The sequence below is a fragment of the Macrobrachium rosenbergii genome, chromosome 27 (assembly GCF_040412425.1).
Source record: "Macrobrachium rosenbergii isolate ZJJX-2024 chromosome 27, ASM4041242v1, whole genome shotgun sequence".
In the NCBI taxonomy this organism is placed as follows: Eukaryota; Metazoa; Arthropoda; class Malacostraca; order Decapoda; family Palaemonidae; genus Macrobrachium; species Macrobrachium rosenbergii.
In genome coordinates, this window is record NC_089767.1 from 4,310,412 (window position 1) to 4,336,852 (window position 26,441).

A 26,441-nucleotide genomic window follows, 5' to 3' on the forward strand; every position below is an offset into this window, starting at 1 on the left:
TTTGCATTTCCTTGAAAATTTTACATACAAAATCTATTTACAGAATCTACAACAAACACTTCTCTTGAACACTGAGTAGCATCAGCAATACCCAGCTTGTAAATATGGATGATCTTCCTTAAAAACTATTATATACAGTGCAGAAAAACTATTATATACAGTGCAAGTACTTGTGAATAATCTGTTCAGCTTCTTTTGGTTTGTATGCAAATGATATAGAAAAATACTTGAGCAGTCCATATTGGTTATTTGACAGTACAACATTATCAACTTCCCTTTGCTCCTTGTATAGTTCATGTATGATATCTGGCTATGTTATTTAGATACCTAAAATATACATAAATATAAATATGATAACAAGCAATAGAAACGGATTCCTGAAGACCTGGTCAAGGCTCAGTTACCAATCGCCACCCAATTTTGGAAGCCTAGCTCTCCCAGAGTTGTTGGATGCATGAATGGGGTCTTAGAGCAGTTGCTAACTAAAGGGTATACTACCTCACCCCCTGCCAGATATGATCCCCAGAATCCAAAAGATCCAACGGTCATAATGGAGTGGGAACACTGAGCCAGAAGTGCAAGGTCCTCTTCGGGTTGTTCAAAATCTATGGGGTAAATGTTTGTCAGTTGTTTGGATTTTTCTTGCTTTTATTTAATGTTAACCACATATTATTACTTTCCTAGTACTGTATCTTCTACATTTACAAATTCCTCTGATGTACTGATTTAGGGATGAAGAAGCACATAAACCACTCCACAATGAAATGACACTATTCCAGAGTTGAAAATTTAGAACAAAGTTTCTATATATCAGTCATTCAATAATCCTCATTTTCCCTGTATCTACTGTATGTAGAATGGACTTACATACCTAAGAAAAAGCTGCACTTTTAATGGAAAAACTGCTTATATCTTTTCGTAGCATGGATCCTAATCGCTTCCAAATAAAATAATCTTAGAAGGTTAGTCTACAATCGCAACATTAGGATTATACACTAGAAATGTACTTGGATTATATGCTAGAAACATGCTGTAATGTCCATATATCAATATGTAAGTCACTACTTGTAATGCAGTGTTCAATATAGTAAATTATCACTACCTACTCCATGTATACAAGTACTGAAATTTACAGAATATACCAAAATACTAACCTGACAATATAATGTCTTTAGTTTCATTGAAATGTTGTTCAGCATACACTCTGTCATCTGTGCAGACAACAAACACTGGATTTGCGATGACAGAACGGTAATAATTTAACGCCTCTGCATAAAATAATGTTTCAGGTACCTTGCAGTGAAAGAATTTCTGTCAAAAAATTAGAGGTGATACAATTACTGTCTATCACAAAAAGTTAGATCATAAACATACAATATGAAACATTTTAATGTTCAAGTTATGAATCCATAAAAACACCACCTTTATTTCTTTGTATTCTACTGTTTTATCAGATCTAATAACAACAACACAGATATATAACCAACACCAAGCAGTGTAGAGTAAGATACCAAGGTTATTGAAATCTCACAACCCAGTTAGTAAGCAATGAGATAAGATTTCCTCAGTTTCAAAACCCATAATTTGATTAATAATTTATTGTCTGATTGCAGAAATGCATTTTTAAGCCATTAGTAATCAAAATTTCATCTAACTGCCACTTTTCTCTTGGTAAGCAATTTTAAAACTCACAATGGTACAATTAGAAATCAAACTCATGAAGCTGTAAGGGCTCCAGACTTTAATAAAAATGATAAGGATAAACTGATTACAATTTCCAGAGTCCTTACCTTGGAAAATTCTGGATAATCTCCTCGTCTAATGTGAAATCCAACGAAAGTAACATCTGACCCCCTAGAGGCTCGCACACTCTGCAGAAACAACGAAGCCTGTAAAACCCAAAAATTTTACCATGGCATTATTTAATTGATTCACTGCGCAATGTTCTAAGGTTAAGATAACTATATGCACATACACATGGAACAATTATGTCAAAGAAGACATAAAAATTGTAAATCCAACAGTGGCAATAAGGATACAGTAGTAGATATGACTGACAACAGCAAAGACTGCTAAGTTAAACAACAATTATACTGTATAATATACTGTACTGTACAAACACACCACATTTATCTTACACTGCAATATTCATTCTCCCTGTCAGTTCTGTATGGGATATTAACCTGCCTTCACTTTCTGAATATGTTTTTAACAGTTACGTGTTAAGTACTTTCATTGTGGAGTAAAGTCTGCAGTGCTTGGGATTTCAACCCACCTGGGATGACCACTAATTTAGCTAAAGGGGCCTTATGAAATGCAGAATTTTACCAAATGTGTATCCTACAATGGTTTTCTTTTGACAGACCCCGTAAGGGGGTAGTGCCGTCAGAGCACCTCATGTACAGTAGGCATTACTTGAGGTTCTTTGTAATGTCCCTTTGGCCAACAGCTGCAATCCCTTTCATTCCTTTTACTGTACCTCCTTTCATATTCTTTCTTCCATCTTACTTTCCACCATCTTTTAACATTGTTTCATAGTACAACGGTGAGGTTTTCCTTCTGTTACACCTTTGTAACCTTTTATTCTCAATTTTCCTTTCAGCTGAATGACCTCCTAGGTCCCAGTGCCTGGCCTTCAGCCTGAATTGTTTACTCTATTCTATTCTACATTGACAGATACACCTATATTACAAGATATTCAGCTCTTTGCCTTTAAAAATATCTGCACCCTATCCTTAACGTTTTTAACGTTTTTTTTTTTTACATTACCACAACACCTGTGATTCATGCAGGTAAGGAACACAGTTGCTTGAAAGTCTAACTTGTTATGTACTACCAAGCCAAGATCTTCTTAATTACTTAGATTCTTAAAATTACTGCCCACAGGGGCTACACCCTTCTCAGACTGACCTGAAAGGCAATGAATTTATACTTCCAGTCTTATCAGCTTGGAACACATCTTCAGACACTAATGAAGTTCCTGTTCAGCTAGCCATTATTTACAGATAATTATCCACTGTCTCCCCTTTTCAGGGTCTGTTGAATATATTGTAATCTACAAAAAAAATTAAAAAATCAATTTGCATCAAGGTTTGCCTATTCAACTCACTCACTATTGTCAAAATGCCTCAGATATTTAATTTTAGCAAATCTAACCATAGTCTGGATTACTTTTAAATAAATGACGTACATAATAACACTCGTCTATTATGTACAATGATTCAATAGTTTATTTTTCAAATTTTAGGCCCAATCACATGATTATTTCCTGCTTTCACTCAAGATATGTGAACAAACTAATTGAACAAACTAATTATCAAAATTTTATTCTTAGTCTATCAGGAAACAACTTGTCTCAAAATGTTGATATTCATACATACAAAGAAGTTTTCTAGAAGTTTTATTTCTGTTGTGGACACACTCTGGAATAATCTTCCTAATCAAATAACTGAATCTATGGAACTTCCAAAGCTCAAACTTTGTGTACGTGCTTTTTTGCCGAGTGGGAAGACATGAGCCTCACCTTATAGTTCATTGTTATTTGTCTTATTTATTTCACTTTGTTATTTACTTTGTCTGTAATTTCTTCCTTTATCCCATTGGAGTTACTAGAATGAGGAGTTGTCTTTCATTTGGATTACTCATCCTGGCATCAAGTTCTGGACAACAGATGTCACATTCATTTTCTGGAATTGACAGGTTCTTAAGTTTTCTGTTGACATTCAAGACGAACAAGCAAACAGCATTTAAAGAGGAACCTATGCCTCCCTGTCTGAAAAAATGACCACCCTGTTTGATGTAGATAGCCTTCCCTGTTTACATGTTACTTTGCAGGAGACACAAGGTTTGTTTTTCAGTTGCACCAGACTTCATTCTGGAAGTATGCAAGAACTGCAATTAGTGTAGGGTTTCATGAATTTTGGCCATTTCTTACAATAGCTTGAACACCTAGTCTGGATTTTTAGATCAGCTGAAAAAATGTTGGGCTAATAGTGGATATTCAAGAAACTACAGTTTTCTCTTTTTGTCTCAGGCAGGTTACTGCCGCTTCACAAAGCATCACCTTGTCTGACTGTGATAATGCCACTAATGAAAACTTGAGGCTGGCTGAATTTTGGCCAGCACCATAAGCGCTAAAATACCCTATTCCATAACAGCTTGTAGGGTCATCCTATTCTCTTTGGCCAAATAATTCATCTGAATGAACACATGCTTCAAAGATGCATTGTCCTTAACCAACACAACTTGGCTTCTTTTCAACAGGTTGGTGTGCCTGTTACCTGGACTCTCACATCTTTTCTAACATAGTCCTGCTCCAATTCTTGATGCCTTGTTCCTCTTGGAGCCTTGTGTTTCTTTACAAATTTTTGTCCAGGTGGTGCCTTTTTTCTTCAGGTCCTTCTAACCATACCAGAGCACCAAAAGCTTAGTTCATCCCAACCAAGTTACTAACCATGCAATGTTAAAGTTTGTGACGAAGCAAATATAACTTTTTAAAAACAAAATAGATTTTTTTAATAGAAGCCCATTACTGTACAGTACTGTACTTCACCCTAATTGCCCAACTCTCAAACACATGACACTGTTGCAGCTGGATTGGACAACTCGAAAAGTTTTTAATTCACTGCTGGAGACATAAAAGACAATCAGCAGAGGCATCAGCTTAGCTACATGACCTGGTATTTTCTTCTACAAGTATACTGTGTATTGATACGTCTGGGATTTGCGCACCACACAAGCATGCTATGTTGAAGTAATGAATTTGCTCTGAAAAAATAATATGTTTTTAACTATATTTTTTCAACTAAAATGCCAGTCTCTGTTAGAACATAACTGACCTTTGGACTAAGTGCAATTCTAGTAATAAATTATTATTATTAGTATTATTTTTTACTAAATTTCTAATTAACATTTAGTATGATGAAGTCTGAGCACTTAATTAAAACTGTAAAACAAATAAGGAATTAAATTGCTGCAAAAGTAGTGCACATTCTCACCTTATTTCTGAGATGTTCATGTATTTGAAAATTTTGTCTTATCTTGCTATGATAGTCTGCCAACATCTTCATTCTGTTAGGATAACCTGCATAAATAAATCTGTCAGACAGTAAAAACATTATTCTTAAATTATTAAAACCACATTGTTTCAAATCTACGGAAAGCTATAACAATACCACAGATAAAGACATTTTGAAGGATACTATTGATGTGTATCTGTTTATTACTTCTTCAAGGGAACAGATATCTTACTAAATTGCAAAACGAGCATCTCTTGAGAGACTGACAATGTTAATCATTCAGAAGCCAGTGAAGAGGAATGACAAGTTTGTATAACTGAATCTTTCAAGAAATCACAGATTTGGAAAGCTGGGACCTTTCTGGCACACAAAGAAAAATGTCCTGTTACCTGAGGTTCTCTGAGGGAAACACATATTAGTACTGAGTAAGGAGGACAGAAAGAAAATGAGATCTAGATTACATGAATGGTCATATGCAGGTATTAGTATGTACATTATTTCGAGAATTCTTTTGGCAATTACTGTAATGACACTTTCTGTTCATTCCACTTCACAGAGCATAAAACAAAGAAGAGTCACACTAAAATAAGGAGTACTATATATATTGCTAACTTATAAGTATTCAGGAATATAAGAAGAAATATGAGCAAACAATGAAAAGTGTAACTAATAGTATATTTTGTACACTTCAATTATTATTAGCTATTCACATAAATACAAATTTACAATCAGCAAGTAAAAAAAAGGACAATAATTAAGAGGCATAATTCAAGAGGTATTACACATTACAAGGAGTTTGAACACATAATTCCTGAACAGGTAAAGGAACTGATCTACCTTTCATGAACTGATATCTAAACCGTGGAGAAAATCCTCATTATGAATTTAGATGTAATATTCTAAAGGAGCTGGAGATGAGTCACAGAAGATATGGGTCCAGAAGGTTTCATAAACAATGCGACGATAATAATATACACTATAAAGGAAAAGAATGAACTGCTTGAGAATTCTATGACAGGTGTATCAGAAGAGTTTGAGATATATATTGGCAGATATCAAGGGTCTGCCATGACTGAGCCCATTGCTTTTAAGTTTTCTGTAAAAGAAAACTATTGTGCCGGCCTCACTTTTTCCGTCCGCCCTCAGATCTTAAAAACTACTGAGGTTAGAGGGCTGCAAATTGGTATGTTGATCATCCACCCTCCAATCATCAAATATACCAAATTGCAGCCCTCTAGCCTCAGTAGTTTTTATTTTATTTAAGGTTACATTTAGCTATAATCATGCTTCTGGCAACGATATAGGAAAGGCCACCACTGGCCCACGGTTAAAGTTTCATGGGCCGCAGCTCATACAGCATTATACCGAGACCACCGAAAGCTAGATCTATTTTCGATGGCCTTGATTACACATTGTAGTGGCTGCACAGAAAACTCGACTGTGCCAAGGAAACTTCGGCACATTTTTCACTTATCTGAGAAATGGATTAAGCTATAAAAAGTGCTAAATAAAAGGTCCCTGGGAGGAATTACCCTGCTTAAGGTTAAGATCGCTGGTTAGGCGTTAGAACCATGCTGGTCTACCATGCTGCTCTGAAGCCACCAGTGTAAGGAAACTCATTCACAAGATGTAGATACATAACTGACCTCATTAGCAAACTTTAACCTATTTAAATACAGCCTGTAGGCCACAGAGTAGCTATAAGTGATCCGTTAACCACATGGTTTGATGAACATGTTGGTGCAGATGCAAGTGACCTTGTAAGAGCAAGAATCCGTGAGATTTCTTTGTATGAAGCTGCTAAACATGGCAATTAAACCAATGAAGCTGGGAAACATATGGGGCCCCACCCATACAAGAGGTGAAGGACACAGGAATGCAGACATGTTCATACATCACTGGGATGCCAATAAGGTACAGGATCACACACAAGAATAAGATTCAATACAAATGAAAATAACATAAACACACATTGGTACAGGATTCAAATAGCACAAAAGTTTCACAATTTTAGAAATGTAATAGTTATGAACCTAGTTCTATGGCATGTGTTTTTACTGCTAAGATAGCCCTGAGGTTTGTAGACTGCTTTTCTACACTTACAAAGCTGTTTATTTGGAGGAAACCAGTTCTTTCTCTGAAACCCATTGGGATTTGAACATTTACTGATGACTAATACAATTCCAGCTTCTAGGTTATTAAAAATTTCTCATATTTTGACGACTGGAAATTTCTAATGCTTTAGAACTGAAGTAACAAAAAAAGGGTACAGTATACACCAAGAGATCACTGAACCAGTAGTGTGTGAACAATAAAACATCAAACTTTTGGGTAGGGTCAAACCTGGCGATTTTCAAACTCCACTTACCCCTCTCTTAGAGAATTCCTTCAGATTTTTCTGTTATTTAGGAAAGAAAATCCACTGAATTTTTGTTGCCATTTCTGTGAGGCTGACTAACTATTTGTTGTAAAATAATTGCACCAGCTACAGGTGCGTTGCCTATTTGTGGTAAAATGATTGCACTAACTGGAGTTAATTATTTAATTCTTACTTTAATAGAAAAACCACATCTCTTTTATGCCTATTGATGGATGTGGTGAGGAGGGATATGGGTGAGGTGGGACTGGGGGGAAAAAGATGCAAGGAATAGAAATAGATGGAGAAAGTTGACTTGAGCGGCCGACCCTGTTACACAGTGGGATTAATGAGGTCAAAAGAAGAAGAAGAAGACGAAGATCTCTTTTATGCCTACTGCATCAAATCTAATAAATATCATGTCAGTACTGAAGAAATACATTACCTTCTAAAACATACAGGAGTTGATCGCGAGTCAACTCGTACTGATGAACAGCTTTCTTGATAGTTGGCAGCAAATGGCTCACCATATCATCGTTCAAGTAATCCGGGCTTACACTGACAAGCACTCCCATGTCATATGCATCAGTAATTAGACTATTGGCTGGAAAATAAAAATTTTGACATGTAGGTGTCAAGATACATCATGCATGATCAATGTGGGATAATTTCACAAGGCAGTTTTTCTCAAACAAGAATCTTTCAATCATTACATGCTGCATTGAGTACACAGAAAAGATGAGGTCTTCAGTTACTGTATATTAAATATGTTTCAAATTTTGTGGTAGTTTCCGATACAAAGAAGAATGAAGAGTTTGATGGTAACTTTTGAGGATACATTATACAAATTTTTATTAAATACATTCCTTTTAGAGGCATTTATTAAATATTCTGAGAAAATCCCCATCATAAAAGTTACACTAAATCAATGGTATAGTCACACAAATGTGACATGCCAGATTACTGACACTAGAATGAATAAAAACAAGGAAAAAATCCACCAAAGTTTCTTCAGCTCAATCGAGTTTTCTGTACAGCTGGTACAGAGTATAATCAAGGCCACCGAAAATAGATCTATCTTTCGGTGATCTCAGTATAATGCTGTATGACCCACAGCCCATGAAACTTTAACCACGGCCCTGTGGTGGCCTATCCTATATTGTTGCCAGAACCACAGTTATGGCTAACTTTAACCTTAAATAAAATAAAAACTACTGAGGCTAGAGTGCTGCAATTTGGTCTGTTTGATGACTGGAGGGTGGATGATCAGCACAACAATTTGCAGCTCTCTAGCCTCAGTAGGTTTTAAGACCTGAGGGCGGACAGAAAAAATGAGGTTGGACAGACAAAGCCGGGACAATATTCTTCTTTTACAGAAAGCTAAAACTAAACATAAAACAACAATACCAATGACCAGTGAAAGTAGTCAGAGAAGAAAAAACATGAAAAAAGTGAAAGACAGGGTTGTGATTGACCACTGAAAATGCAGGATATTTAAGGAACAGTAAAGGTGTTGTAAGAAAGCAAAGGGACGGACTTTGCACTCCTGAAAACTTAAAGGAAAATAATGGAGTGGATAAACTGTAATGAATCGAGAAGAAGAGCACCAATAACCATGTTTGGACTGATTAATTTGATTTGATGAATTAGGCTGTCAAGCCAAACACTGGACACTTTCAATCATTCAGCACTTTAGACAATGAAAAGAGGGAGTTAAGAGAGGCTGGACAGTAAAGTTGAAGAAAGGAAGTGGGAATGGAGGCAGAGTAAAAGTTTTTCACGTGGGTGCAACTAGGGGCCTAAGGGAGCCTTCAAACAGCATTTAGTAGTGCCTACAGCACACCAAGTGACATGCATTGATGGCCCTACACTTTACACAGACCCAGACGTGAAGGTCGAAACAGCACCAGAGATAACAAAGCAACATGGTGAAAAGGACAAAGCCAATCAGAAAAAAATATTTAGACGAGGGGCTAAGAGTTGGTGCGCATGAACTAGCATACGATGATGGAGGAGGAGAATGATTTTTCATTATTTTAAACACTTCTGAAAAGCAGCAACAAATTTCTGCACCCTGCAAAACAGGCTACCCTCGACCTAGCTGAACAGTTCAGAATTTACGTGCTCTCTGAAAGAAGGCTTTTTACTGGCCACTATTAAACACGCCGCAAGACCAAAGAAGGACCTAGTTACATCCCCCTTAACCACTAAAGAAAGCCTGGGAGTATTTTACAAAATGAATACAAAAATTTTTAAACCATTAACCTATGAACTCATTTTGTGTATATGAAAAACATAAAAGACAAAATACTGTATGTGCTCTTATCTTATCCATATATATCTAGAATTATACAACCCATCTTAAAGGCACTTAATCCTAGGGGAACATAAAAATTCTACCACTCACCAATCACAGGCAAAGTCAGATGAAGAGGTGACATAACCTTGGAGACTTTGCGGAAGATTTCTTCCGTGACTGCGACAGTGGCATTGAATCTTCCAGCAAATGTCAGGGCAGTGGCGTAACTGCAAAGACAGTTCCCCAGGCGTCCGACCGTTGAGAAGACCACAACGGGGAAGACAATGGTGGATGTGTTGGTAAAAACCTGTAATATAATGGACTGTTATTATGGCCACTGAATTCATCTCACTAACCCTGTAGGAGGGTAGTACCAGCAGTGCTCCTTATGTGATGCACTGCAGGCATTACTAAAGGGTGCTTTAGTAATGCCTTTAGCATCGCCTCTTCGACACCTAGCTGCACCTACTTTATAGCCTTATACTTTATCTCCATTCCCACTTCCCTTCTTCAATTTTGCTGTCTATCTTCTCTAATTTTTACTTCTAGTGCAACTGTGGGATTTTCTCCCGGTTCCAAATTCGGACCCTTGTACTGCATCCTCTTTATCTTGCTGTCCAACCACTCCAACTCCCTTTTCTCATTGTCTTATATCCAAAACGGTTGAAAGTGCCCCAACGCTTTGGCTTGACAGCCTAAATTTCAATGAATAAATTTAATTCATTTCACTAGGCACTGAAAGTCGTACAGACATTGCCCTGGATTCTATCTTGAGATAACATGCATCTGTCTGAAACTGATAGACCAGTTTATAAAGCTACAGCAAGCAAAGTCCGATTATTATCTTTTGCTTCTAAGTTTATATATTTTGTTTTTGAAAAGTAACATTGATTATACTATTCAGTGCACCTTCCCACATTATTCAACCCCAGTGTATATGGCTCTGCCCCTAAAATGGAAGACTGCAGTATCTGCAAAAATACAAAACTGAGAAAAATGGTAGATACTCCCTTGGCTTATTGCTGATTTTGCAGATACTCCCAATGGGACCCCTAAATACTCGTGGAAAGCATTGAAGAATCATTCTGACACTGCAGTAACCTGTGTATTAGTGTTTCACGAACCCAACAGGTGGCTTATCTCAATTTAGAAAATTTTGCAGATACTGCAGTTTTCAATTTAAGGGCAGAGCTGCCGTCCTTACCGTATCATAATCTAAAAATTCTCTGTGGAAACTCAGAGACATTCCCACGCAATGGAGCCCTGATTCACTTGCTGACTCAGTGTTTGCTGCTAAGTTTCTTGATGGCTCGACCCTCTCGTATTTGTTCGTTTCCATGGTGTCGTCTAGAAGTAAAAGTCAAAATAAGAAAACGAATGAATTGAACTGAACTGTATATAGAATTTAGGCCAAAGACCAAGCGCTGGGGCCTAAGAGGTCATTCAACGCCGAAATGGAAATTGACAGTGAAAAGTTTGACGCGTGTAACAGGAGGAAAATCTCGCAGATGCACTATGAATCAATTGTTAGGGGAGGGTGGAAAGTAATGGGGAAGAAAGAGAATATGAAAGGAGGTACAGTAAAAGGAACAAAAGTGGTTGCAGCTAGGGGCCGACGGCACACCGCAAAGAACCTTAAGTAATGCCTACAGTGCACCGCATGAGATGCACTGACGGCATCACCCCCCTACAGAGGTAAAAAGAAGCGGATTAAAAATGAAAAATAATTTAATCTGCAAAGATCAAAACGAGACCTATACTGAAGCACAACATAAACATGATTGCTCATATAACCAGCAAAAAATGGCATTACTGTGCTGTACATAAAAAAAAATGCTTCTTCAACACTGCTCTGTCTTCTGCATGTTGCAAAGAGAACATGAAATATGAAAAACGTAAATAAAAAACATTAAAACACGAGACCTATTTAATTATTTTGTCATTTCCAGAGACCACGTGGCTTAACGTCCCACCCACGGTCCCTATGAGAAGCTTTCATGAACCGAGAGAGATTGATTGAAGAGATGTCTGTTCCTGAAATCGCTTGATAAGAAACGTTCATATCGACTGATATAAATACACTTAACAACAAAGCAGGCATGCACAAGCACACACAAGCACGCAAACGCCGAAATTCACGACACGAACTTGAATGAGAAACTGTGGAGAACTTTCACTGGATTATTTAATATAACAACAAACAATACTATCCTGTAAACGAACATGTTCTCAGTCACGTTAAAATGGATACGTTTGTTATACATTATTTTATTTTTCATACGGCTGTCATCAAAATGTCTTCTTTACAATAATGACGCTTTTTGCGACTATACAATTAATATAACCGTGTAGCGGCGATTTGTTTGTAAAACAAAATAGGGACATTTGTTTCCATTAAACTGAAATTATTTTCATCTTCATCTCTCTCTCTCTCTCTCTCTCTCTCTCTCTCTCTCTCTCTCTCTCTCTCTCTCTCTCTCTCTCTCTCATGAAGATACGTCTATGTCCTTTAATGTTAAAGATTCGATAAAATATATGAACTGCATGCATCAAATCCCAATAAAACCAATGCGATATTTTCTTAAACAGCAAAGTCTTACGGTAAGATAAGGTTAACAAGTCAGTCCAACTAACTATGACTATTCTGCCCTAAAATGGAAAACTGCAGTATCTGCAAAATGTCCGAAATTGAGATATGCCACCTATTTGGCTCGTGAAACACTAATACACAAGTTACTGCAGTTTCAGAATGATTCTTCAGTGCTTTCCACAAGTATTTAGGGGGTCCCATTTGCAATATCTGTAAAATCAGTAGTAAGGCAAGGGAGTATCTACCAATTTTCCTCCGTTCTGTATTTTTGCATTTACTGCAGTCTTCCATTTTAGGGCAGTTTTAACCTTGGACCAGTAAACTGGAATGACCAATTTACTGGAGCCCGAACTAAGGCAGGTCAGCCGGCTAGGGATTAATTAGTCTACCGCGTAAAGTGAGCCACGGCCCATGATTTACAGGTTATAAACAAATTACAGCTAAACCTTTAGCACTGTCGTATATAAGTTACTTGAGGACAAATTTCTTTTCACTTATTGAATGTCTGAGGTATTCTGGGTAATCTTCATAACAGTTGGCATCATGTTTGCCTTAGGTACGCTTTAACACAATAAAAAGGCAGATGTTGATTACTCGAAGTTCGCACCCTCTCCTGCCCTTATAAAAATGAACTTAGTTTGAACTTAGTCTGACATTGATACTCAATGTTACTGGTAGACTACCATTAAAATGAAATTAATACAAAACTGAAGCTATTAATGGACGAAGAACGATGGTTGAACCTTCAGTTACATCGAGGAACCAGTACCCACTTTTAGTGGGTTCTGCCTAGCGACGACCCCGTGTGACGTCATCGTCTGGCCGACCTGTCTTAACGGTTACCTCTCCACACACAGAGCTTTACCAAATGCGCTTACCGAGGGCCATCCACAGCTGGCCTGTTGTCCAAAACACGAGGACCATCCCGCCCGCGACGGTTCCTCTGCAAAACCATCGCCAATGGCCTGAAAAGGAATGTTTCATTGTCATTATCACGAGAATTACGATCAAAGTTCTTTTTAGAATGAGTGGAGATTGGTCAGTATTAAAATAAGTGTTGTCTATGGTGCATCAATGTACTTCGACCGGAAATAATAAGTTGGCTGAAGAGGGCCGTCGTGCAAACGGTCTGAAGCTCACTTTTCTTTTTAACCATTTTTGTATTTTGATAAATAAGGTCTTGCTCATATACATAGCTGTGGCATTTTATTTATTGATAAATGTTATAACGACCAGTAACACATCAACATCTGCTTTGTAAACCGATTAGAATGGTAGAGGCAAAAAATAGCAAAGGTGGACACTGCAGTATTCAAAACTTCGTCACCAATCAGATAACCCCGTAGAGGTTAATTGCCTTCATTGCACCTCACGCAGTGCACTATCGGCAATGCTTCAGGTCCTTTGCAGCGTCCCTTCAGCCCCTAACTGCAACCCCTTTCATTCCTTTTACTGTACCTCCGTTCATATCCTCTTTCTTCCCTCTTACTTCCCACCCTCTCCCAATAATTGTTTCAGAGTGCAACTGCTTTGAGGTTCTGTTCCTGTTACACCTTTCAGACCTTCATGCTGTCAATTTCCGTTTCAGCGCTGAACGACCTCATAGGTTCCAGCGCTTGGCCTTTGGCCTAAATTCTATACTTTATCCTATTCTATCCAAACAGATAGAAATAGAGGTTGCCTCTTTTCCCTGCGGGGGATATCGATGTCGTTCCTCCCCCTGGCGTCAGAGGAGGAAGCTGAGACCATCGACAGACGTGACCTTTCGTCATACTTGTGTTCTCAAGTGGACACTTGAGAACACACAAATATATCTACATACGTACGAGTGTACATTGTCATCTTTCGTCAGCAATTTCGCAAGAGTGGGTAACGACAATACACACCCATATAATACACACACGCACACAAATATATATACATATATATATATATATATATATGTATGTGTATATATATATATATATATATATATATATAATGTAATTGTATTAGCCACAAAGTCCTCTTAACTCCTCGAATTCTTCGCGCTTTTTGGACACGCTTGTCAATGCTGACAAGCGTATCGAAAAAGTGCGAAGAATTCGAGAAATTACGAGCGCCATTGTGGCTATTACAACTGCATACGTATCTATAGTAAAGAGAGACCAGCAGATTCTATATAAATGTATGTATATCTGAATCATGAAGATATGGAACGTGATGGATGTATAAACAGAGGCAAACGCCACAAAGTGAAACAACGGAGTGGTTGCTAGGCCTTTCGACATGTATAAGTATATATACATACATATACAACTTTTCAACCTTAAGCCCTTTATAACAGGGAAGGGGGGGAGGGGGAAGGCTCCAGAGAAAACAAGACAAGGGTCACCACGACATTCGCACTTAGATTCCTGAATCGTCCAGAAAACCTCCACAACATTAATTTCCTCATAGCACCCACAGAAGGTTCATGAGTTGAATATAGAGTTTAGGCCAGAGGCCAGGCGCTGGGACCTATGAGGTCATTCAGGGCTGAGACGGAAATTGACACTAAAAGGTTTGAAAGGTGTGACAGGAAGAAAATCTCAAAAGGAGTTGCACTATGAATCTATTATTAGGAGAGGGTGGAAAGTAATATGGAAGTACGATAATACGAATGGAGGTACAGTAAAAGAAATTAAAGAGGTTGCAGCTAGGGGTCGAATGGACACTGCAAAGAACCTACAGTGTACCGTATTTGCACTGACGACACTACCCCCTATGGGGTAGAAGGTTCATCAGCTGCACGTTGAACCCCCCACAAACATTTAGCCATTTTCTCCATCTTGCACGCACACTCATGTTTCCTGGATATTATGGTCCGTCCTTTCAGAAAAGTCCTTCCAATCCAACTACCTAGCATTTTTTGATTCTCCTCACCTCCTTCCTCTGACACTTCCTAGTTATAAGCACTTATCACCAAATTGTTTTCCATCATTCTTTCCACATGACCGAACCATATCAAAACACTTTGATTCACTCTTTCACCTACACTAATTTTAACTGTTTCTTCTATATAACTCGCATTTTTCATTTTTGCAGTTCGTCTTACACCACTATTGCGCAAAGAAAAATTTAATCATCTCAACAGCTTCTTCAATTCTTTCATTCGCATTCAATATCCACAATTCATTTCCCATAAAGGAGCACTGGCTCATCTATCCCTTCATATATCCCAACTTTGGGTTCCAACTTTTGCACACACCCTGCTGCCTCCCTTGCGTCACCTTTTCTGTGACTCATCCCCCCTCCCTCCCCCACCTCTCTCATCCTATAGTCAACCATTATATTTACTCTTAAATGCCATTAATTATCTACTTCTTCCATTCTTCAACATTCTATAGTAATTTTTATTGCTCCACCTCTATTAAACGTAGTCTTGCTCATAAGTTGTATTTCAACAGAGATCTTTCACATTCACAATTGACCCCTGATCCCCCTTTCCTGCCGAGAGCAACCAGCTTCGCTGAACAGCAGCACAAATGTGCCTCGCTGTTGAACTCCTCAGTTCCAGAAGTCCTTTATTCCTCACGCCGTTACACTGTGGAACAGTCTCCTGAGGATGTTGCGCACTTGGAACTTCAGATGTTCAAGCGAAGATGCAATGAATTACTACCCTAAAACAATACCTTGTGTATAATAATTTATTTATACTTTTAACTATCTATTTATAAAATTTATTTTATATATTTTCTTTTTTTTTTAATAACTGACCTCTTCTTTCTTTATTTCCCATTACCTTCTATTAATTCTTCCCAATAAACATCATATTTTTTGGAAGCTTGAATTTCAAGTCAATGGTCCCTGTGGTGGGGTTGTTCCAATGAATAGGGTTCATCATCATCTGAATAATAATAATAATAATAATAATAATAATAATAATAATAATAATAATAATATAATTTACTTTCAACACTTTCACATCCTTTCACTAGTTTCTGCAGTTACGCGTCATTATCCCAATTCAAGTTGTTCTAACCAAGTTCTCTTCTAACTTCTTTTCTTGAAGCGATTGCAATTCATCCTTCTTGACAGCCAAACTTTCCATATATTTGTTTTATTGCAAACATTTAGCGACACACCTCACTTTTGTCTAAATTCAAGCTGTTCTTCATATATCGATCTTTCGTTATCTTTCTATTTTTTCTAATCAAAATCCTATCAAAAACATTTCTGGTATGTTCAATCAAAAAAGTTCTGCAACTCTCCAAAACCATCTGGGCAACAGTCTTAAAAAGTACTATCTGGCAACTTTATCGTAAGTGCACGTAACCACCTTACACCACAACTATTGTGGTTGGTGTAGTTTAGGAATTTCCCGCCTTTTCTTATCTCATCTTTACTTTTCGTCTTACTTTGATGTTGTAGCAATACAGGACTAAATAAAAGAACAGTGTTACTTGAAAGATTATGAGCATTTGAAAGAATTATTATAAAACCCAGATATTCATCTGAGACAAATTTTGTTAACAGGTTTATGAAAGTACAATTCAAGTCTTCATAAGAGTTACAGCTGCAATTTACGCAAAAGTTTGAAAGTAAATCATGGAAAACTTTTCAGCAAGGTATTATATTAAAATATTTATTTTTTGCATATTTTTGTAAATCATTTAACCTTAGCCATTTTAGATATTTATGTTAAATATCAGAAATAAAATAAATTACATTTTTCTGTGGTGTAAAATAAAAAAAAATTTAACTGCATCAGATCTAAGCTAGATAAGTAACTCATCAGGTTTCCCCTCTCTCTCTCTCTCTCTCTCTCTCTCTCTCTCTCTCTCTCTCTCTCTCTCTTAGAATTTTGTGTGTGCGACCATTTCTTGCAAATTAGTTCACCAGGCGTCCACATCTGAATACAAGATACCTAATCTTATCCATTGTCTACCTGCCAAAGGCCACAATTACCGATTCTGTACCTAGACATTCCCTCAAAGGCAGTTGGTGTTAGTTCCCTTAGCTCTGGGGCCAAATTCAGGTACCACTACAGGTATTACCAGTTTGGCCAGATGGAACTTGAATGCACTGAGGGGTGGTGCAACTTCCTGTAGGTATTTACATATCATAACCCGGTTTTCATGTGTGAACTGTATGTATATTACTAATGCCCTTCCAGCCAACAAGAAACGTCTGCTAATATGCATTTCTGAACTGAATATAGAGTTTAGGAACTTTAGGCCACAGGCCAAGCACTGGGACCTTTGAGGTCAATCAGCGCTGACACGGAAATTGACAATAAACAGGTTTGAAAGGTGTAACAGGAGGAAAACCTCTCAGCTACACAATGAATCAATTGTTAGGAGAGGGTGGAAAGTACGAAGGAAGAAAGGGTGTATGAATGGAGGTACAGTCGAAGAAATGAAAGAGGTTGCAGCTAGGGGCCGAAGGGACGCCGCAAAGAACCTTAGGTAATGTCTACAGTTTACCTACAGTGTACGGCGCTACTCCCCTACGGGGAACAAGTATTTCGAACACAAAGAGGATGGGAGTATACGAATCATATTCCTTCACTCACCTGCTTCCCAAAGTCAGTCCATGAACGTTACAATAGAAGACCCATTAGCTACAATCATTTTCACATTATTCAAAATTCTTCGAAGGAACAAAGAGACAGTGTCGCTCCCGCGATATTTTCTCAAAGCTGATGCAACATCTGTCTACAGATTTCCAAAATGTTGAAGACTCAAAGTATTATTCAAAAATAGAAAGAACAAGTATATTCTACTGAGAATGGTTCTGAGGCTGTCTGCACCAATGCCAGAAGCTGCAAACGACAATTACATACATATACAGTATATATATATATATATATATATATATATATATATATATATATATATATATATATATATATATAGAGAGAGAGAGAGAGAGAGAGAGAGAGAGAGAGAGAGAGAGAGAGAGAGATGTATGCATACACACACACATATATATGTATAACTGAATCACAAAAATATGGAACGTGATGAATATGTGAAGACAAAATCCACAAAATCCTTTACTTGCTAAGTAAAGGACGACAGTCGAAAGGCCTCGCAGCACTCCAGCGTTTCTCTTTCCTTCGTGGATTTTGTCTTTATATATATATATATATATATATATATATATATATATATATATATATATATATATATATACATATATATATACATACATATATAACACGAACAAATGCATCAGTTCATTTCAGCTGCCAGTGAAACAAACAGCTTGATGATAAGAGCGACGCACTTTTTTATACAAAAACAACAAAGACACGTCATTCAAGAGTACAAAACGGGCTCATTGCAAAACATCCCAAGCAACCCCGCAAAGTGAAGGCAACCTTCAACAAAGCAGGAAGTGACTACAACCAAAAGGATAAAAAGGAATTGCAAAAAAAAAACAAACAAATAAATAAACAAATAATTGTGCTCGCGACGTCGGCTCTATATAGCGCCAAGTGGTGGTATTCTTCTTAAGAGCCACGTTGGGGTATTATGTGTGTTACGATTACTTGGGACCTGTCAAAATACCAGTAGTTAGTTCTGATGCACGATGGCAGATGGAATGGAAGAAGAGAGGCTGGGCAAGCTCTTTCAATTGGCGAATTAACTTCTGCTGCATCCCACTGTCAGAATATGGAAGTTAGAACAAAGACCAAGCGTTGGAACCTACGAGGTCATTCAGCACTCAAACGGAAATTGGCGCGAAAAAGGTCTGAAAGGTGTAACAGGAGGAAAACCTCAAAGCAGTTGCACTATGAATCAACTGTTAGGAGAGGGTGGATCTCAGATGGAAGAAAGAGAATATGAACGGAGGTACGGTAAAAGGAATGAAAGGGGTTGCAGCTAGGGGACGAAAGGACGCCGCAAAGAGCATTAGGTAATGCCTACAGTGCATCTTATGGTACTAACCGCTCTACTGAGCCTCAGGCTATTATACCACCAAATTATGATATTCTTTTTCTTCATCTGTTATACACAGACACGATTCTTCTCTGTTTCATACAATAGATTTTGAAGATATTTCGAATGATTCATTTCCGGCCTTTCACTCTTCAAGGTCTTCTACTTCCCGTCATCACAAAAAAAAAAAAAAAAAACTTCGCCGAAGTTTCTTCGGCGCAATCGAGTTTTCTGTACAGCGTATAATACTATACAAAAACTCCCAGCCGCGGCCCATGAAACTCTCAGCCGCGGCCCATGAAACTTTCAGCTACAGCTCGGTGGTGGCCTTTGCTGTTGGCACCTATAGCGGTGCCAGACGCACGATCATGGCTAACTTCAACTTTAAATAGAATTAAAACTACCGAGGAGGCTAGAGGGCTGCAATCTGGTATGTTTGATGATTGGAGGGTGGATGATCAACATACCAATTTGCAGCCGCCTAGCCTCAGTAGCTTTTAAGATCTGAGGGCGGACGAACATACAAAGAACAATCTCAATGATTTTCTTTCACAGAACATTGAAAAAGAAAATCAACGGCTTCACTTTCCTCAGTGAACAACAAACAACCACTGACACAACACACTCACAACCACCACCAATAACAACGTCAGCGTAAAAGGTCAACGCACACCAAGATCATATAGCAAGCGTCACCTAATACGGGTGACGACAAAAGAAAAAAAAAAGTTCAGAGGGGAAAAATATCTAATCCGGTCAGATATGAAGTTACATTCTGGGACGTCCTGTTATCTACTTCTTCTTCTTCGCTGATTTAACGGTAGTGGTTCTTGGACTCCGATGTGGGATCTGCGAGTATGCTAATGTGCTTTGGAGTTTCTTTTTTTTTTTTAGGGGTTTCTGGGAAAGTCTTTGTTTTCAGCGCAAATGTTTCGAAGTTTCTTTTTTAGGAGTTTCGGAAAAAGTCTTTATTTTCAGTGCAAATGTGCTTCGAAGTTTCTTTTTTAGGAGTTTCGGAAAAAGTCTATTTTCTGTGCAAATGTGCTTCTAAGTTGCTTTTTTTTTTGGGAGTTTCAGGAAAGTCTATTTTCAGCGCAGATGTGCTTCTAAGTTGCTTTTTTGGGAGTTTCAGGAAAGTCTATTTTCAGCGCAGATGTGCTTCTAAGTTGCTTTTTTTTCTATTTTCAGCGGAGTTTCAGGAAAGTCTATTTTCAGCGCAGATGTGCTTCTAAGTTGCTTTTTTTTGGAGTTTCAGGAAAGTCTATTTTCAGCGCAGATGTGCTTCTAAGTTGCTTTTTTGGGAGTTTCAGGAAAGTCTATTTTCAGCGCAGATGTGCTTCTAAGTTGCTTTTTTGGGAGTTTCAGGAAAGTCTATTTTCAGCGCAGATGTGCTTCTAAGTTGCTTTTTGGGAGTTTCAGGAAAGTCTATTTTCAGTGCAGATGTGCTTCTAAGTTGCTTTTTTTTTGGGAGTTTCAGGAAAGTCTATTTTCAGCGCAGATGTGCTTCTAAGTTGCTTTTTTTTTTTGGGAGTTTCAGGAAAGTCTATTTTCAGCGCAGATGTGCTTCTAAGTTGCTTTTTTTGGGAGTTTCAGGAAAGTCTATTTTCAGCGCAGATGTGCTTCTAAGTTGCTTTTTTTGGGAGTTTCAGGAAAGTCTATTTTCAGCGCAGATGTGCTTCTAAGTTGCTTTTTTTGGGAGTTTCAGGAAAGTCTATTTTCAGCGCAGATGTGCTTCTAAGTTGCTTTTTTGGGGAGTTTCAGGAAAGTCTATTTTCAGCGCAGATGTGCTTCTAAGTTGCTTTTTTTGGGAGTTTCAGGAAAGTCTATTTTCAGCGCAGATGTGCTTCTAAGTTGCTTTTTTTGGAGTTTCAGGAAAGTCTATTTTCAGCGCAGATGTGCTTCTAAGTTGCTTTTTGGGGAGTTTCAGGAAAGTCTATTTTCAGCGCAGATGTGCTTCTAAGTTGCTTTTTTTTGGGAGTTTCAGGAAAGTCTATTTTCAGCGCAGATGTGCTTCTAAGTTGCTTTTTTTTGGGAGTTTCAGGAAAGTCTATTTTCAGCGCAGATGTGCTTCTAAGTTGCTTTTTTGGGGAGTTTCAGGAAAGTCTATTTTCAGCGCAGATGTGCTTCTAAGTTGCTTTTTTTGGGAGTTTCAGGAAAGTCTATTTTCAGCGCAGATGTGCTTCTAAGTTGCTTTTTTGGGAGTTTCAGGAAAGTCTATTTTCAGCGCAGATGTGCTTCTAAGTTGCTTTTTTGGGAGTTTCAGGAAAGTCTATTTTCAGCGCAGATGTGCTTCTAAGTTGCTTTTTTGGGAGTTTCAGGAAAGTCTATTTTCAGTGCAGATGTGCTTCTAAGTTGCTTTTTTGGGAGTTTCAGGAAAGTCTATTTTCAGTGCAGATGTGCTTCTAAGTTGCTTTTTTGGGAGTTTCAGGAAAGTCTATTTTCAGTGCAGATGTGCTTCTAAGTTGCTTTTATTGGGAGTTTCAGGAAAGTATTTTCAGCGCAGATGTGCTTCTAAGTTGCTTTTTTGGGAGTTTCAGGAAAGTCTATTTTCAGCGCAGATGTGCTTCTAAGTTGCTTTTTTGGGAGTTTCAGGAAAGTCTATTTTCAGTGCAGATGTGCTTCTAATTTGCTTTTTGGGAGTTTCAGGAAAGTCTATTTTCAGCGCAGATGTGCTTCTAAGTTGCTTTTTTTTGGGAGTTTCAGGAAAGTCTATTTTCAGCGCAGATTTGCTTCTAAGTTGCTTTTTTGGGGAGTTTCAGGAAAGTCTATTTTCAGCGCAGATGTGCTTCTAAGTTGCTTTTTTTTGGGAGTTTCAGGAAAGTCTATTTTCAGCGCAGATGTGCTTCTAAGTTGCTTTTTTTGGGAGTTTCAGGAAAGTCTATTTTCAGCGCAAATGCGCTTCGAAGTTTCTTTTTCAGGAGTTTCAGAAAAGTCTTTATTTTCAGTGCAAATTGCTTCGAAGTTTTTTTTGGTGTTTCAGCAAGTCTTTATTTTCAGCGCAAATGTGCTTCGAAGTTTCTTTTTTTTAGGAGTTTCAGAAAAAGACTTTCTTTTCTGTGCAAATGTAATTTGAAGTCTCTTTTTTTAGGACTTTCAGAAAAGGTCTTTATTTTCAGCTCAAATACACTTTGAAGTTTTTTTAGATGTTTCAGAAAAAGTCTATTTTCTGCGCAAAAGTGCTTCGAAGTTTCTTTTTCGGGAGAGTCCGAAAAAGTCCTTATTTTCAGCTCAAAGTTTCTTTTATAGGAGTTTCAGAGAAGTATATTTTCAGCTCAAAGTTTCTTTTTTAGGAGTTTCAGAAAAAGTCTTTCTTTTCAACACAAATGTGCTTCGAAGTTTCTTTTTCAGGAGTATCAGAAAATGCCCACTTTCTATGAGTGGTCCCAAAACTACAAATGAGGTTTTCATTACATACTTCTGCTGCTGTACTTCCTATTCTCTCTCTCTCTCTCTCTCTCTCTCTCTCTCTCTCTCTCTCTCTCTCTCTCTCTCTCTCTCTCTCTCTCTCTCTTCCTCCTCTAATCCCTGATTGGTTCCTCGTTTGAATGTCCGTTCTATGCCATCATCACTTACACTTTCATTTTATCCTCCACTGCAACTTCTGTTGCTGCTTTCTAATGTACACCTCATTCTTTGGAAGCTTGAATTTCAAGCCAATGGCCCCTTTGGTGGGCTTGTTCCATATGAATAGGGTTCATCTTCTGAATAATAATAATAATAATAATAATAATAATAATAATAATAATAATAATAATAATAATAATGTGCGTCAAAAAACTCTTCTGGCGATACTGAATGATGCGCTTATCAAATCTCACGTAGGTCATTGTGGTAACTTATATATTGGTCAAACTGGAAAGGAATTGAATTAGAGACCAGAACAGCTTAATAAATGCAAAAGAATATGCACTGGAGAACAGTGGGATTTTCAGCCATGCTAGTGAAAACTTTATTCCAATAGTATACTTAAAGAACATGATCGAGTCCAGCTTTATAACAGAGAGCTTTTGAAAGATTATGAATATTAGCCAAGGCAAGTATAAACTCGATCCACCCACAGGAATATGTGCAATGTACAGAGTCAATGGAAGGTAGTTCACATGGGACAAAAGTGTGAGCCTGCCCGCGTAGATAAACATCTCTGCTCTAAAATGGAAGGCTGCAGTATCTGCAAAAATACAAAACTGAGAAAATTGGTAGATACTCCCTCGCCTTACGACTGATTTTGCAGATACTACAAATAGGACCCCCTAAATACTCGTGGAAAGCACTGAAGACTCATTCTGAAACTGCAGTAACTTGTGTTTCACGAGCCCACCAGGTGGTGTATCTCAATTTCGAAAATTTTGGAGATACTGCAGTTTCCCAGGCGCTCAAGAATTTACTGATCCACCCACCTTTCCCACTTTATCAGGTGTGATATATCTGTTATTAAGCCGTCTGACTGTTCTTTTGTACTGTCACTCTAGCATATATATTGTCAATTTCTACCAGCGTCTTAGAAATACTAATGGTGAAAGTGGTCTGGATTTATACCCTGCTGCATCTGCGTGTGTGTGTGTGCGTGCGTGTGTGTGTGTGTGTGTAGCAATGACCCAACTGACAGCATTTCACTGGAATTATCCCTCCTGAGTGAATATGATAGAAATAATCAACACGCAATCACATGTGGAAAAGAAATAAATTTCTGACTCACTTCAGGATCGAACCCAGGTCTATCAATTGAAAGGCAAGGGCGCTGCCCACTAGGCCATACAAGTCATAAACGAATTTAGCTTGCCCAGGTAATTCTTTGTGTGCAGTGTCACTCAGGTTCCAACTTCTTTTATGACTTGCATGGCCTAGTGGGCAGCGCCCTTGCCTTTCAACTGAAAGACCTGGGTTCGATCCTGATTTGAGTCAGAAATATATATATATATATATATATATATATATATATATATATATATATATATATATATATATATATGCATTGCTGATGTGCCTTCTTTGTGGGTGTCTAATGCAATCAAAGCTGTGGAATTTTCATGCGCAGGGGATTCATGGACGAGTCAGCAGTTAAAGTATAAACGTGGTTTTACGGGAGACACCCCCTTCTGATAGCTACTGCTCAAAAGTTGTATGTATAATATATATATATATGTGTGTGTGTGTGTGTGTGTGTGTTAAAGTTGAATGAATTTACTTTTGAACACATCATGTTAAGATCTGCATCTCATTCATTCTCGGTCGAGAGAGAGAGAGAGAGAGAGAGAGAGAGATCTGAATGCATTACAGTCTACAGTAGCATAAGCAGATGCCCCTTAATTACTGAACAGAATATCTCAAAATAAAAAAAAGATGCAGTTCTCCCATGACAGGTATATAATCACTTTCGTCTCGCAACATTGCGAGACACGAAATTCAAGAGCAATTCATTGCTCGTGAATGCCAGCCAATTCCAAAAGCTTCTGGTGAAAGTGGATGATTATGCAAGCACCCGAATTCACAAAGCAAGAAACCGTTTGATTTACTCTCCATTGTATGCAAAACTTAATCTGGTCAATGACATCCCACTTTTCCCGACATACCAAGCGCATACTTACAGACCTCGCCAAGCGTCGTCACAACAGACGACAAACATCGGAATAAGCACACGACCCGACGTATGCCTGACAGTGATGATGTCTGAGAAAAGCAGCCATGCCCCGTTTCATCATGAGGTCTTCCTGTGACGCCGTCCCAAGGGGCTCTTTTTATACGTAACTCCTATTAAATGTCCCTCTGGGAATCCGCTCTCCGCCTTCTCCTCTCCCCTGGTCCTCTCTCGCGTCCTTTTTCACACTCACTGACTTTGAGGTATTTCCTCTCTGCCAATTCAGACGTCCTCTCCGGTGGCAAACTGACAACCGCCCCATGGCACCTCTCAATCGCTAAATTGATTGCAACATTTCCGTTGTTAAACGTAGCATTTGAAGACCGCATGGCTTTGGGTGGGCGTCTCATTCGGGCTCTCTCTCTCTCTCGCTCAGCCACCCACCAACCAGTCAGCAGGGCCACGTTTGACTGAAGGAAGGGTCGAGGCAACTGCTGCAATGTTTTGAACAGCCACGTTTGTTGTTGCTCACTCGCTATGAATGGGAAATGAGGGGGAATGGCGAGAGGTGTCCACGGAATTATTATCTTACTTGTGCAGCTAACCAAGTGAGTGCTGAGTATAAATAGCAGCACTGTCTCTGTCATCACAGTGTAAGTTGAGTTGACTTGACAGAATTTAGGCCAAAGGCCAAGCACTGGGACCTATGAGGTCATTCAGCGCTGAAATGGAATTTGACAGTAAAAGGTCTGAAAGGTGTAACAGGAAGAAAATCTCTCAGGTGTGCTATGAATCAAGCGTTAGGAGAGGTTGGAAAGTAAGACGAAGAAAGAGAACATGTATGAACGGAGGTACAATAAAAGGAACGAAAGGGGCTGCAACTAGGGGACGAAGGCACGCTGCACGGAACCTAAAGTAATGCCTACAGTGCACAGCATGAGGTGCACTGACGGCACTAACGCCCTAAGGGGATCTCAATGTAAGTATGAGAGAATCTTCTCAAAAAAGAACATTTAAGTAGACCTTAGTTTTACCAGACCACTGAGCTAATTAACAGATCTCCTAGAGAGGGCTGGCCCGAAGGATTAGACTTATTTTACGTGGCTAAGAACCAACTGGTTACTTAGCAACGGGACCTACAGCTTATTGTGGAATCCGAACCACCTTATAGCGAGAAATGAATTTCCATCACCAGAAATAAATTCCTCTAACTCTTCATCAGCCGGCCGGGGAATCGAACTCCGGTCTAGCGAGTGCCAGTCCACAGCTCTACCGACTCACCCAACAAAGAGCTAAAACGCTCGCCATTACTCAGACCTACGGAGGGCAAATAATAATAATAATAATAATAATAATAATAATAATAATAATAATCGCCCTGTCTTTCTACATAACTTAGTTTGCTGTCCTGTAATCTCCAGCCATCAAATACGGCCACATTCTTCATGAAACTAAGTTTCAGATCACAGTTCATTCAGAAATACCTTCAATGGCCTCGGTTCATATCTCGGTTTTCTTATTTTAAAAAAATAAACCAAAGTTCCCAAATTCGAAAAGAAACATTATGGATTTACACAGTGATCTAAAGTTTTCCAGAATATACAACTTCAGCTCCTGATTTTTACTGTATCCGGAAATACAAACAAAATGGTGTGAAATCTGGGCCACTGACCACTGCGCGGGGCCGGAGAGCGT

The 26,441-nt window shown here is 38.4% G+C and overlaps 1 protein-coding gene across 1 annotated transcript; it reads right to left on the reverse strand.

Annotated features, from left to right (window-relative positions):
- LOC136853247 (galactoside alpha-(1,2)-fucosyltransferase 2-like) lies at positions 1-25,217 on the reverse strand. Its single transcript, XM_067128624.1, has 9 exons — positions 24,757-25,217; positions 13,142-13,228; positions 10,878-11,020; positions 9,782-9,980; positions 7,820-7,978; positions 4,998-5,083; positions 1,791-1,889; positions 1,155-1,311; positions 1-605 (listed from the first exon to the last, which is right to left on the reverse strand). Exons 2-9 carry the CDS (start codon positions 13,185-13,187, stop codon positions 397-399), a joined length of 1,098 nt encoding a protein of 365 aa, XP_066984725.1. The 5' UTR covers positions 13,188-13,228; positions 24,757-25,217; the 3' UTR covers positions 1-396.
- Positions 25,218-26,441: the final 1,224 nt, after the last annotated feature.

Coding starts and splice junctions, on each gene's coding strand:
- LOC136853247 (XM_067128624.1), bottom strand. CDS start 13,187: ATGGTCCTCGTGTTTTGGACAACAGGCCAGCTGTGGATGGCCCTCG. Junction 11,021..13,141: donor CCAGCTGTGGATGGCCCTCG/GTAAGCGCATTT, acceptor TTTTACTTCTAG/ACGACACCATGGAAACGAAC. Junction 606..1,154: donor TAAAGACATTATATTGTCAG/GTTAGTATTTTG, acceptor TTTACCCCATAG/ATTTTGAACAACCCGAAGAG.